This window comes from Lampetra planeri, chromosome 18 (assembly GCF_965212315.1).
Source record: "Lampetra planeri chromosome 18, kcLamPlan1.2.h2, whole genome shotgun sequence".
NCBI classification, from domain to species: Eukaryota; Metazoa; Chordata; class Hyperoartia; order Petromyzontiformes; family Petromyzontidae; genus Lampetra; species Lampetra planeri.
Window position 1 is genome coordinate 1,884,882 of NC_136124.1, and position 15,083 is coordinate 1,899,964.

At 40.9% G+C, this 15,083-nt stretch overlaps 1 protein-coding gene across 6 annotated transcripts in view; it reads left to right on the forward strand.

The window, feature by feature from the left end:
• LOC144723473 (protein numb homolog) overlaps positions 1–15,083 on the forward strand; it is a 33,256-nt gene that overhangs the window by 14,121 nt on the left and 4,052 nt on the right. For 2 of the 6 annotated variants that reach the window (XM_078602257.1, XM_078602258.1), the window contains exons 2-9: positions 112–281; positions 1,215–1,289; positions 3,849–3,923; positions 5,194–5,334; positions 5,948–6,155; positions 10,818–11,129; positions 11,942–12,103; positions 14,362–14,490. In XM_078602257.1, coding sequence (XP_078458383.1) covers positions 153–281; positions 1,215–1,289; positions 3,849–3,923; positions 5,194–5,334; positions 5,948–6,155; positions 10,818–11,129; positions 11,942–12,103; positions 14,362–14,490 — 1,231 coding nt within the window. In that variant the 5' untranslated portion in view covers positions 112–152. The remainder of the gene's footprint in view (positions 1–111; positions 282–1,214; positions 1,290–3,848; positions 3,924–5,193; positions 5,335–5,947; positions 6,156–10,817; positions 11,130–11,941; positions 12,104–14,361; positions 14,491–15,083) is intronic. The other 4 variants (XM_078602259.1, XM_078602260.1, XM_078602261.1 and 1 more) reach the window with 4 other exon arrangements.

Genomic DNA, 15,083 nt, shown 5'->3' on the forward strand with positions numbered 1-15,083 from the left:
GCTTTAGGTCTTTGATTTGAAAATGACAGCTTGTAAAATTGTCTCACAAATGTTGTATATGTACTGAACGACGTTCCCAATTATTTGTTGTGATGTTTTTTCTCCTTTAAGAAAACAAAGACATCAAGGAGCGTTCTCAGCCTTCGCCCAAGATGATGAACAGACTGCGCCAGAGTTTTCGGAGAAAGAAGGAAAAAGGTGTCCCAGAATCCAGCCGGCCCCACCAGTGGCAGACTGACGAGGAGGCAGTGCGCCATGGTCAATGCAGTTTCCCCGTCAAGGTGAATTACATTCGTCAGATCCAAAGAAACAAAGCAGACATCTCCCCGCACCTCCGATTAACACGGTTGGCTGTGTACAGTGCGAAACAAGTTGAACATACATATATCGTGTGCTTTTACATGACCACTGTTTCTCTTTAGGGAAAAAGAGTTAATCTTCTGCACATATTATTTTTTTTTGTCCTAGAAAAGTTTCCAGCTTTGTGTCTCAGTGTTTTTGACATTTGGCTACCAGTGCCCTAATTGACCTGAGTTATGGGTATATCCAATGTTTAAGGTTCACCTATAGGTCTGAAGAACAATAATGTTTATGACTGTGATGGACAGAGGCCAAAATAAATTATGGTTTTTATTGTTAGCTTTTCTGGGAGTGAGGTCAAGACAAAGCGGATGGGAAAATAACCCAGGAAACTCGAAATGGATGCTGTGGACTCGAAATACAGTCAATTGTCATAACTGCTTGGTAGAGGGTGATGCATTTTTAGCACTTAATTCTTATTTCAAAAGGACAGATGGACTGCTTGTATGTTCAACTTGTTTTTCCAGGGTGTGCCTTTAATATTTGATTCAACTTTTGTTTAATTAATTTCATTGGTTTCTTTTATTATTGTAAGGGGGGAAAACATAAATATGATTCGAATTACAATACAAAAAACCTTTATAATGCTGCTTTCAGATATGTTAAATGAATGCGATACTCTGAAGAAATGGTACAATTCCTGTTACTTGCTCTTTTAAAGGTTGCAGTGAAATTGCAGCAATGCAAAATAAAAGAACAATTATAAATTCCATTCCATCATTTTAATCCATTGCTCGTGGGGTGCGCGCACTGCATGGGCACAGAGCCACATCTTCCGGCTGTTTGCCTTTTTCCACACGAGTGAGATTTGCCTCGGTATCACCGTGTGTGTGTGTGCGCGTCTCCTGGTGCAGTACCTTGGAGCAGTGGAGGTGGATGAATCCAGGGGCATGCACGTGTGCGAGGATGCCGTCAAGAGGCTTAAATCTGTGAGTCAGTCCCAACTTCGTGGGTGTGGAATAATTACTCCTTTTTGTGTGTGCATATTTTATATATTTTTCTCTTGTGATTGAAAACACAATATACGCTACAGTTTTTTTTTTATAACTATGAACTAAATCTCCTTAAGTACAATGCCACAGCTGTAATTGTGACATATTACAGCAAGTCCAAGTGAGGATTAACTGAAAGAGTGGCCATTATTGGGAGTCCATTGGGGAATTGATATGTGGGTACCATGAGCCTGGCTGTGAGAATATAGCTTTGCTGAATTAGATTGGTTGCTGCTTGTAAGAACCCCAGAGCCAGTATAAGTGTTTACCCAGCCGTATGCCATGGTCTGACTTGGCATTTGTGGCAGCTGCTGTTCTAATCCCCAGTTGGTAGACCCCTCAGTTAAATTATTTAAAACCTGATTTTTAGTCTTCAAACAGAATAGTTTGGTTATTTAATCCATAATAATGTCGACAAATCCCTGTGTAACTTCCCTTAACGTTTGAACAATTATCCCAAAGGAGGAAATGTGTGCCTTTGTCTATACAATTGCCATTTCCTAGATGAAATGTTTTGCTATTGTTCAGAAAAGGTTTAAAATGCCTGCACTTTTCATCCATGATGAACATTGATGCATGTAATTAACTATTATTATATTTGGATATGATTACAAGTGAGGGCACATGGTTTACGATGTGTTCTGTGCTCCACTTTACCAGAATATATCCATCACTTTTTTTTTTAGGGAGCAGTGTACACTTTATGGCTAGTCCTATCCCCGAGTGGTAACGCGTGCTAATTTATCTGTCAGTTTCATAAACAAATTGTGTCCGTTAATGATTTCGCATCAAACTTAGATTTTATTCCAACTGATACAGGCCCATTGAGTTAAACATTCCTCTTATAAGGACGACCAACCCAAGACTGCCAGCAGTGTTGGCAGTTACAGAACATTGCAGAATGGGAATGTGAAAATGTATAAACTAACAAGGGGCAAAACTAAATAACTTATAATAAACATGCCACTTCAATCTGCAAACAGGCTGAAGCATAAACTGTTTAAAATAAAATGAGAACCCTATAAAAAAAAATCATGTCACGGACATGTGAATAGACCATAGTCTCAGCTGTAATGGATGTTCGTTATAGTATTTGCAATTGTGACAGCGGTAGTCCTGCAGCGTGGCCTTAACACACATGCTAGCAAATGTAAATTTGGAATAATAATATTGGCTATGAGGACATTCCAAAATGTGGGTTCTGCGCAAGGGGAAGGCCCTGGAACTAGTCTGCTTTCTCGATCTAGGAATGGTCTACAGGAAATCGGAGGTCCGTTTCTGGTTTCTTGGAAGTTTTAACAGTTAGAGAATGTCAATTAAAAATCCTGAGATTATTTTGGTTGAGGAACTTTGTAGATTAAGATTGCCCAGTATAGATCTCGATGTAATTCCAGAAAGGTTAGATCAGCTTGGAGTAAAGCTCACAGTAGTGACTTTTTAATCCTGGCTTATAAAGTGAAAGCTAGTTTTTCTTCAGTTTTTACCCTATAAAGTAGATGCATAATTTAACCACATGCAGATGCATGGTTGCATACATACATACAGACATAAAAAATCACGGGTAAGATTTGCATCATGTTTATACACTAAAACTTGCCTGCCAATGTTCTTTACAAACCAAAACATGTGTAAGCTTGTGCTTGCTTGTAGGTATGCTGAATCTAAATTCATGCCAGGTATGTGGTGTGTGTGTATTGCGTATATATACACGTTTCACTTTTAATTTGGATGTTTTTTCTGAAATATGCAAATTGATGTGATGTGTATATGGAATATTGAAAGTAAACAAATGAAGTGTTTTTCTTCTAAAATAAGAGTGAGAAGGAGCTTAACTCCAGTGGTTTTCTTGTGCTGCTTGTGAAAGTTCCACATTCCTTTGGTAGGGACCAATCTCTCGATAAGACAAACTTATCAGTTGATAGTTTACACTTTGAAAGCACCTTGGTGGTACACTTGATTGTCAATACAGCACATTCCCCTGCAAGGCAGCCTTTGTTGTGACGTATTTAAAACTAGGTAGAACAATGATAGATCACGACGTTTAGATCGCAACACAAGCAATCGTCATCAGGTGGGACAACCACAGCAAGAAAAAACTGCTGTGTTTGTCCCACCTGATGACGATTGCTTGTGTGTTGCGATTGAAACGTCGTGATCTATTATTTTTCTAACTACGTGACTTTGCCGAAAGAACCAAAGAGAGTGGATTCCTTCAGTCACGAAAGCTTCAAATCAAGATTTAAAACTAGGTTTAATCTTCGAATAACCTTAAGGTTGAATCATTGAAAGTCATGGCATATCACTGACATGTAAATTCAGTAAATGGATTTACGATTACATTCAAAGGAATCACATTATTAGTATGTTATGGTACGTTAAAATGAATACAAATTCTCAAGTTTTCTGTCGGTAATGTTAGAAACAAAACACGTTTCTGTTGGTGGCTCTGCTATTATATTTTCTTCATGATGGCATGTTTTATCGTTTTTTCTGTAGGTCGGGAGGACAAAGGTGCGAGCAGTATTGTGGGTGTCTGCAGATGCTCTCAGAGTGGTGGCTGATCTGACAAAGGTAAATTATTGTGGAACTTGGAACTGTAAGACTTCAATTGCATTAATCAGGTTGAAGTTTGGAGCGGCTATGCAATGTTATTAAATGCAGTTGGTTAGCAAATGGTGTAGAACCGTAGTGTGATTATTCTCTTACATTTTATTTTCAGTTTTATGTATCTCACTCAGCTTTGTATATACACAAGGGTCGAATTGGTTGTGACCTTGAACTAATGGCCTGTATTTGCACCATTGTAGAGTATATAAATGAAAGTATAATATAAGTAATTTACATCACAAGCTTAATTTTGTATGTAGGTGTGATGCTTTTTAGAAACACATAAATGGCATACATCACAATTTTTTTCTGTGCGTTTATAACCTATGACTCACTATAATTTTCGGTTTTTATGAACAATGACACATCCTTTGGACAATATTAATGTAACATGCTCAATATATTTTAACACTCCTAAGCAAGTATATCAACTGGCATTACAATACATTTCAGTGACTTTTTCTTTAATAGCATACCAATACTTCTGTTGCTGTTTGCACAAGTTAGAAGGTTGTGCTTGTCAATTAGTTTGGTATAGTATTTTAATACGTAATTAAATAATTCCAGGAACAGAAATACACATCGACTGAGTAATGGCAACATTTCATGTCCAGAATTTTGTGCTGATAATTACGGTGCTTAGCATCTCCAATTAATCGGTTTAATAAAACACCTGTCTCCATATGTTATCTTAAAAAATTGCAGCAGATGCATTAACGCTTTATTGACTAGAAGGAATTTCTGCCATGAAACAAAAGTAAGCACTATTTGCCCTGTTTAGTTTTAAATTACTTCAAATGCCTATTAAGCTTTTTATGGCAAAGCAGGCTGGGCAAGCAATTGAGAAGGAGGAGCTTCCTTCTTGTGTTATTAAATGGCATCCGCTCACATGAGAAAGAATAAACGTAACCTCTTGCAAACGTAGGCCATTGTTCTACATGAAAATCACGTGTACTGCCTCAATGAATGGGAGAACACAATAGCCAAAGGCTTTGTGTGTTGGCAAGTTACATTTCATTACTCAATATTGGTCCATTGTGCCAGTGACCCTTACAATTCCCAAAATGTGGTTGGATTACCCCTTTGAATATAATAAATTAATATTTTTCTCCTGCAAATAGTACAAGCAAGCACTTCATATAAATATCATTATCAGAGCGCATGTGGTCAGCTGTGGTATTTGTTGGTTCTCACTCTGGAATGTGTTTTGTTTATGCCTTCCACCCCCTTGTAGGATTTGATTGTGGACCAGACGATCGAGAAGGTGTCCTTCTGCGCTCCGGACAGGAACTACGAGCGAGCCTTCTCCTATATCTGCCGCGACGGCACTACACGTCGTTGGCTTTGCCACTCTTTCATGGCCGTCAAGGACTCTGTGAGCAGAATGCCTTAAGTGAAATGTGTGTGTGTGCCGTGAGCAATGTGTTTTGGTTTGTGCTGTAGAAAGAAATAAGAAAAAAGACCTTCAGTAACCCGCACAATCCCCGTGACTGACGTGGCATAGATAGGCTTTCATCCAGCAGCGAGTTGATGAAGGGTTGGAATTATAGATTATTTTTTGGGAGTTTATAGGGCCGCTGCCGCACTGCAGTTAGTCGGTGAGCATGTTGCATGTGGTGGGGTTAAAGTGTGGGGGGGGGTTCGTCCTGCCACTTTCAATGTCTCACCAGCATGGAAGAATAGGACAAACTACCCCTTGGTGGGACTCTAGGGGAGACCCTTCCACTATCAGTGTCGTGATCAAGCAATTTTAGCGCTGCACCTTTACCTTTTTCCCAATGTGGCCACATTTGCATTTAGCACTTTTAATTTAGGCGAATAGATTAGTCGCATGGTTGTGGCCAGCTATCCCACAGCCAGGGTTATGCATTTACGCATGCTTGTTAAAGTTCTTTCTAACCGTACGTAGCCAACCGTGCTAAACGTTTCTGTAACGTTTGCCCGCCCGCCTCCCTCCCTCCCTCCCCGCCGTCTCAACTCCCTGACAGGGCGAGCGCTTGAGCCACGCCGTGGGCTGCGCCTTCGCCGCGTGCCTGGAGCGCAAGCAGAAACGCGAGAAGGAGTGCGGCGTGACGGCCACATTCGACGCCAGCCGGACCTCGTTCACCCGTGAGGGCTCTTTCCGCGTCATGACCGCCACGGAGCAGGCCGAGCGGCAGGAGGCCTTGCGGCAGATCGAGGAGCAGAAGCGTGCAGGTGCCTCCTCGCTCCCTACCTCTGTTGGCAATCTGGAGCGAAAGCACTTTATAGATGCAACCCAAATAACAGGCAGCACTTGTAGACACTTTACCTAAGCTGTGTCTCCCCGGTGTAGGTTTGATGCTTAATCATGCTATATTATATTTTATATGCAGTAAAACCTTGGATTGCGAGTAACTTGGTCTGCGAGTGTTTTGCAAGACGAGCAAAAATTTTCAATAAATATTAATTTGATAAACGAGCGAGGTCTTGCAATACGAGTAGTGCGTGCATACGCTTTGTCTGCCGAGCGTCACGTGATCACAACCGATATACGAGTGCTTTGGATTACAAACACGTTTCCGGAACGAATTATGCTCGCAATCCAAGTCTTTTTCTGTATATGAAAACGAAGTTTTACTCTCTGGCGCGCGGGCGGGCACGTGTGGTGGTGCGGCTAGATGTCACACGCCATGCCTCTGCCCCACCCACTCTCCACAGCGGCTCGTGTATCCCACGCAAATGCATGGACAGTGCTCGTTAGTCTAAATACAAATCACAGGTGCTATTTAGTGACCTCCTCTCAATGTCATTCCTGCTCTTTTTAATATATCCTTTTAATCGCATGCACATTGTTAACAACTGAAGACGGTGCACTAATCTCCACTGGTATGTTGTACTTCTTTGCTCCCACACTGACCAGCGTGGTGGAGTATGGTCAAATAACCCCCATGACCCACACGGCATTGGAAGCCTCTTATACAACAGTGGATTGACAAATAGGCATGCACTTAGGCATGTAACAATACAGCGATTTATTTATTTCTTAAAATGTATTATTTTCTTCAAGATATAGGAATCTATTTGCATATAGGAATTGATTATTTACGATGCATCTATGCAAGTAATTTTGATAAAACCTGTCTCTACATTCACTTCAAGTAATCACATTAAGTGTGGGATGAACCATTGCATGCCTAACCTTCCTGCAGTGAATCACAACAATGAAACTGACCATGATGTAGAATTACATTTTTTCACTAACAATGCTTCAAACTTGTGTTGGACAACCTGTGACACACAGCTTGGATAAGCATCTACTTCATAAGACGTTTTGTTTTTGGGTTGTATCTTTCAAGTGCTGGCACGTATCTGCTGGCTGTGGCACTGGTAGTTTGGTGGATAGCTTGAGAATAGGTGTAGAGTAGAACCTCTGGTCACGAACGCTTCTGACCACGACCAAATCGGGTTCCGACCAAAAAATTCACAAATGTTTTGAATCTGGTCACGAACACAAACTCGGGTGACGATCAAACACTGCCGCGGCCGATTTCCCCTTCCGCGCCATTTTTTTTGGAATTACGCAAAGCGTAACAGTTATGTATATAACTTTTATATTAAATTCCTAGTAAGATATTAATTTTGTGAGTGTAGTCATACCCCTCCCCCCTCATTCAAGCCGTAATTTAGAGAGCGAAAGCGCTGAGTACGTAAATCGCTAACATAAGAACCCGTTAATCTCTTCTCGCATCATTCATACGATGATGCGGTGAAGTAAACGTTCATACGATATTACGGTGAATGCTTCCAAAAACAATACTGTACCCAAATATTACTGTTAACTTACTTTCAATAGAAACATGAATTGCTCATGCGAATATTCTCTCTCTCTCTCAGAATCGACCGACTGATGTAGCAGACGAAACAATCATCTTGTTGAACGATTCTAAACCTTGACGCGGCAATGTTAGTTTTCTCTGTTCAAGGTTATCTCAGTGTTATTCAATGTTTTTTACATTTAGTTTACTATTACACTGTGAATTCTATGGTATAATTAACTATTTTTGTGCTTAAAAATCTTTAAAAAACAATGTTTATATACAGTTCGTAGGAGTCTGGAACGGATTAATCGTATTTACTTATAATCCAATGGGGAAATTTAGTTCGAGTCACGACCAAATCGGGTTGCGACCAAAGTTATGGAACGAATTATGGTCGTGGCCAGAGGTTCTACTGTATTATGTAACTTGCATTGTAACCTTGTGCCCAGCAACACTTTTTATGAGAATAGGTCAACATCCTTTCATCTGGCCAAGTTCCCAAACCGGTCTGAGATATATCTTCACATGTTCAAACCAGGAAATGAGGTCATGCTCAAGAGACCTGAGACTGTTAGCCTCTTACTTCCTGGTCTTCTGTAACCATTAACGTTTTAATGGGGAAATGAGTTATCAAATGAGTTATCATGCTTTAATTTGCTAAATTTGAATGAATGTATGGTAGGTCACATAACGTGTCAGATAACTGATGATCCTGAGAGAGATTGTTCATGGCAATGATTATTTCATGAAACAAAGCCGCTATATCATGAAACAAAACTTGTTGGTATCTTTTCAAGATTACTGTTAAGTCTTGGTTGGCAATTTTCCCAGTAAAATATGTTTAAAATTGTAGCATGGGATTTAGCAGCCCTGTTAATACGATCAGCATGTATATGTTATAATTGCTGCATATAATGTTACATTTTCATGTACATCTTATTCATGTGTAGACTTTAAGCCATATGCTCTCCTAACATGAAATGGCCATCATTCACCAGTGAAAATTGAAATACGTGGATTTCAAGTGAAACATCATCAGAGTGAAACTGTAATTTGCTAGTGGTGCTTTGTATTAACTAGAAAATTCTGCACTGACCATACTGTATATATTTTTTTTAGGAGGCCAGTCCTGCAGGTTTCTAATAGGGGTTTCTTTGTTATACTTTGCCCTGCCTGACAAGTTTAATTCACGGAATGCCATGGAGTATGTGTAATGAGTATAGGAATTGCTTTCATTTTGCAGAACTTTTCCTCTTTGCATCTCAATTAGTTGACTCAGTGAGTGCAATGTCTTTTGGCTGAAACCATTGATTGTAGTAACAATGTACACAAGTGGCAGGGAAGAAAAGTTTTTTAAATACCAAGGCTGTAATTTATTTCCAAAAGTTTTTTGTTTTACATGTAGCTCATGCTCACCTTTTTAAGCCTTCTTTACTCCTAGCTTGTGTTTTTATATACTATCGCAAACACTTTGCTGATGGCAAAAACATCAGCTTTGTTCTTATAATATAACACTAACAATGGTATTAAGACCATAAATTGGGTTGCCTGATGAATTTAACTGGCTAGTGACCCCACGTCGGAAGTCCAGCTGACTGATGGATTTTCTGCTTGAGTACATGGAAGGAATGTTTAAGGTCAAATCTCGGTAGTCTGCTCTATACCCTTTGATGTGTCAATCAGATTATGCTGATGCTTTGTCCGCCTGGCTTCTCACTGCCAAGGCATGATCACAAATGCAAGGAGCTGGATTTGGAAACATTTAGCCCTTTAATGTAATTTAAATGAAGTACATTACTATTTTTTTATGTTTTCTGTGGCCAGTTAATGAGGAGCCTTGTTCTTTAAAGCTTAAAAGGGGCTACACAGTAGAGACGTCTGTTTACTTCGTTCTTCCCCCACCTCCGATTAGCATAGTTGGCTACGTACGGTGCGAAAAAAGTACACACATTACCTGTACAATCAGTTCGCACTCAAGCATAATGTAAATGGTAGTATAGAATGATAATCGAAACAGATTTTCCAAGTGCTTTATTCGTGTACATTATCCATAGCTTTTAGGGTCGGCAGGTTGCTTTCTTGTCAAACCTACATCTCTTCGTGAAAACCCTGTAAAGTTGATGTATAAATGAATTCTAATTTCTGTTTGGATTAGGTTTATTTTGGGTAATTTTTATTTGGTACCTTGGCTTATGAAAGTTGTTCATGAAATGTGTAGTGGTATTAATAGGACAAGTTTAACAACACCCTTCGCCACCCCTTCCCCACCCCTCCCAACCACAATGAAATGCATTATTCCAGTTCAGGGTTGTGATTTAATTCAAAGTAAAAAAACGTAACCTTTTGGTGAATATAGCATTAGTCCTTTTAAGGGTCCATGAACCTATAATATACAACATATAAACACTGTTTGGTAGGAGGTAGAGAGAATGGTTGTCCTCTAGAGACGAATCTTTACCAGTAGTTGGTACATGGTATTTATAACCATTGGAGAAGAGCTCTCAACAATCACTCAAACATGGTGACTCTTGAGACGATTTTAATTGTTAGCAGATGTTAGTGCAGCAAAATTCGTTGCTTTACTGCGATCCCACATCTATAAGAACACATCTATGCTACCCAATGTCAGCCTGCATTGACCAGCATGGAAAAGTATAGTCAAAATACCCACCAAGGGCCCACACAGTTTGGGGAGGCCCCTTAGTCGTCAGTGATTTTCCACGTGCACAATGGTCTTATGAAAACTAAAATCCTGGCTTAAATGACAATAGATAAAGGCGCAGCAGCTGCAATTGCTTACTCACACCACTGCTGGCAGAAGGGCCTCCATTCAAGGGAACTCTGCTCTTGAAAGAGGAGTGGGGGAGGTACCCACACCTTACCCCACCACATTGAAAACGAATTTCTTAAATTGAAGACTCATTTATTTAGAACTACTTGTTTTGTTTGTTGTCCTTCCCCTGAACCTCCGATTAGCACGATTGTCTATGCACGGTGCGAAAGAAGTTCAGCGTACACACGTACATACATTCACAACTACAAAGAAACTATAGAATTCCACTTTTCTTTTTTATCGCAGCCGGTGTCGCTAATGGGCACGAAAACGGTGGTACGGGGGATGCAGTGGTGGTGGCTGCGGCGGTGGCGGCGTCATCAGCCCCGATTGAAGTTGTTAATCAGGTGGTCTCCAGCGGTCCGTCGGATGGGGGCAGCGTCCTCTCCATCCCGCGCCGGCATGCCCCCATCGACGAGCTCGTGCGGCAGGGTTCCTTCCGTGGCTTCCCTGCGCTGCTGCAGAAGAGTTCGCCCTTCAAGCGCAACCTCTCGCTCCGCCTCAACGACCTGCCCTCCACGCTGCAGCGCAAGACCGACTTTCAGCTCCTAAACAAGGGTGAGCGTTTAAAAGTGACTGCCACGTATGTATACGTACATAGCCAACCATGTTTCTCGCAGGTGCGGGCATACGCATAGCAGTTAATGCACATGCGTGCGACGCGTATATTTAAACAGTTTATTAGATCACGGGTTATAAGTATACCTGGGTTTTTTTGTACCACAGATGGTTGATTGGATTGTGGTGGTGAGTTTTGTGCAATGGAAAGTTTTACAAGGGTATTGAAAATGGGATTTGTAGAGTCTTGTGAAAGTGTTGGTGCGTTGTGTGTTAAGATAAATGTGTACAAAGGAGTGTGTGGATGTTTTTATCGTCTTGTGCTTCAGAATTACTGTGGGGGGCGGGGAAGTGGTTTGTCTTGGAAACGTGTTTAACATTACTTCTACATTTGATTGGAGTGTCTTGAAGTTACGTAAAATGTCATTTTAAGCTATGGTATATGAATCGTACGCAGTCATGACTCACTGTTTTTGCATGATAAACATTCACTTTTAATATTCTCTGCTAGATTTAATGGTAAAATACTGGCCTATAGCATATATATCTGCCTTTGTGACCACTTTTCCTATTATAGTAATTTTACAATTACACTAATAGTGTCTCAGTTCCATATTAAATGTCGTGCTATCATGAGTTACATACCTATTAACTGTACCTAAGTAATTCTGATAAACGGACAGGTTTTTGAAGTTATGGGCACAACATGTATACATTTGTGTGCTCCCTGAGGGTCATTTTGGAATCGTGTATAATTTTGTTGTGTATAGTAAAGGTATTAAAACTGTTGGACCGTTTATTGTCTTTGGCAGTGCCGGAGGTGGAGTCGCCAAACAGCCCCGAACCGCCCAGCGCAGACGGTATTCACGCCCTTTGCTCCCAGATAACCGGCAGCTTCCCTCCCGCTGAGGATCCATTCTCCGCCGTTCCCATGTCCCGGCCAAACGTTCCTGGTGTGGCCACCCTGCCTTTAGGTTAGTGCCACCCAGGGGTATCCAAGCTGGCGCCCACAGAATGTAGCTGCCTACATGCCTACATCGGTTGCCCCCCCAGTGATTATCACCAGCAACATCTTTACTATGAGCAACTGCGGCAACTTAGTATGGCGTTTGCAAAGTGTGGTGGTGGGGGGGGGGAGATCTGTCCAGACAATAAACACACGAGTTTGTTGAAAAGTGTGTTTGAACAATTGGCTACAGAGCACACAACTTTAAGGTAGTCATGTGACTTGGGTTTTGTAATCTGATTGGACATTCTTAGTTGCCCACATGATCATTTTTACACTTAAATGTTGTGGCAGCCATTGCCAGTGACACCCTGAAATTGCCTGTAGGAGGTAACAGTGCTTGTTCCCGCCAGGCATTGAATTGGACTGTAATGGAAACGTCGGGGTTTCCTTATTTGGCTGTTAATATACATTTTGACAATCCGTCCCAATGTGAAATAAATAATCCACAAAGACTAAACTAATAGGTGAGTGATGGAGCACACAAAATAAAGGCTACATCACTTACATGGCTGGCCTCACTGTACATTGTAAGGTGGGAAGGTACATGTTTGTGAAACCTAACAGACTTGTTTATGTTAATGAATTAATGTGAGAACAGCATTCCAATAAACTGCCATAACTTCAGTTGTTGCTAGTCTTTGCAAAGCAATTGAATGTAAAAGCTAAAGTTTGATTAATGTCGACTTTATAGCCGACAGAACTCAGTTTCCAGTGCAGGTGTGACTGATAAAACCGTCTGTTAAACCTTTGCACCTTGCCTTTATCTCTGCTTGCCTTTTGCTTCAGGCATTTCACGTACTGTGCGTTTGAAACAATGTCGCATGTTTATACACAGTATTATGTAGGCATGTACCTGACGCAAAAAGTGAATCCTAGGAAGTTTGATTCATAATATAAATTACACACTTTAATTCCGGACTTTGTTTACATAGATCAGAACTCGTGTGATAGTTTGAGACGCATTTGTGAGGTGCATAGCCATCAAATGAGGTGGCCTTGCTTAAGAGCAAAGGGGAATGGGGCCTATCCAAAGTCCCTTTTGGTGAGACGCTGAACTATCGAGGTAGCGAGCGCCCTCTGCTGGACCAGCTGGTTTCTTCTCCCTGGCAACAGTTTACATCGACTAGAAGAACGAGCTGCGTTGTATGCAAACACGCCGTCTCGGGATTTGTGTGCTGTTATTTATTTGTTACACCGACACTTGAGAAGCCTCAAATAAGGAGACAGAAATTCACTTTTGACGCATTTTGCTTGCAACTTGGGATTTGGTGGGGGGGGGCACTGGCATGCAATCCCAGCAGGTCCATTATCTTGCTTCCACTGCTGCGCCCCAGCCATCACGCTTCATACATGCAATTTAAAGTGCAGCAAAAAGTGTAGCAGGTCCCAGTTCCTTTGGATAAAGTCATAATGAATCTGTCGGTAAAATGCTTAATGATCAACCACTCATGTCTGGGTTATAAATATGATTTCCAAAATGAAATTGCTCCTGAGAACAAAGTGGTTGCCAGCCTTTTTGTGACGTGCGCCATACGTTATACGGAGGATGTATGTCGCCAGACAGCCACATTTCTGCACCGCTGTAAGCTGCACTGCCTTCGATGTTTCCTGACTTATTGGCCTGGACAAAAGAAAGTCATTCTCACAAATTCATTGCTCATAAGTTATCGGTTGCAGAGCCCTGACTGGGTATAATAGCATAAATAAATCCTTTTTTGACCATAAGACGAGATTACATTGTAAATTACAAAACCATTCGTTATTGTTGTTGGATAAAACAATAGTGCCAAAATAGTTTTTTTTCCAAAAATATACAAATGTTTGTCAGTTCTAACGAAATGAGTTTTCAATCTAGATTTAACAGTGCATAGGTATAGTGGCTTCCTAATGTAATCTGGTGCTCTTGCCTCTGTTTCTAACTTATGTAATCTTAATTTTACTGCTGGCTGACAAACACAAAAAAAAACCAGCAGGTAATCAGAATATTTATTTATCCTGGAGGAATCCGATGAGCTATGAAGCTCTTCCACAGATGTCCAATAGTGACGTGAATAATTTGGGTTTATTCATATCAAAGCCAATCCTTCAGTGTGATAAGACAACAGTGGGTGAGTGTGCTGTACATGCTAGTGCACAGGGAAACCATTTCTCCTGCTGCAGCTTCTCCGTTTTACCGTTGCCTCTTTTATTTTAACTGGCTTTGCAATTTCTCGCTTGTTCCAGCTAACACCGTGCCTTCCGCGTTTCCTGTAACCAACTCTAAACCCCCCGTTTCCCCGCACTCGACCGTTGCACCTGTGCGTGACGTCAATCCTTGGACTCACGCCTCCTCTGTCACTGTCGCTACAGCAGGTAAGTTGTGCCTGAATTCCGTGTTCCATGGCTTGATCTCTCGCCTTCTATTTATCCAGCTTTCTCGTCAAAATGTCTGAATAGGGCTTGCTGACAGTCGTCTTTAATGCTTTTTCAGTCGAAATATGTTAAACTCTACAAATGTAGCAGATAATTCACTTCAGTATTCGTTATTAACGTATCTGTAGCATTGTGGCATAATACAATCCCATTAGTTTAATGTGCATCCTATTGCCACTACCAATGGCAATGTAAAAAAAACAAGTTAAAACCAAACTAAATAACTTATTGTTGCTTTCACTTTTTTCAGATAGTGTGCTTGTTGTCGCGGTTGGCCATTAAAAAAATAGGTTGTGTGTGGCCTCGGGGCCACAGTGAGCAATGCAATGTGCACACAATACAAAACATGACTAACATGAGTGTTGGTGCCCACCGATCAACAAAACAAGACACTCTTCCATATGCAGTGTGCTCTAATTAGCTTTGTACACAACATCGGTAGTTTTACCGAAAAGTGTAATTTTGTTTGTCACAATCATGATTTGACAATTTTTGTTTTAAATGAGCTCATAACTCTACAAACTGTTTGGGCA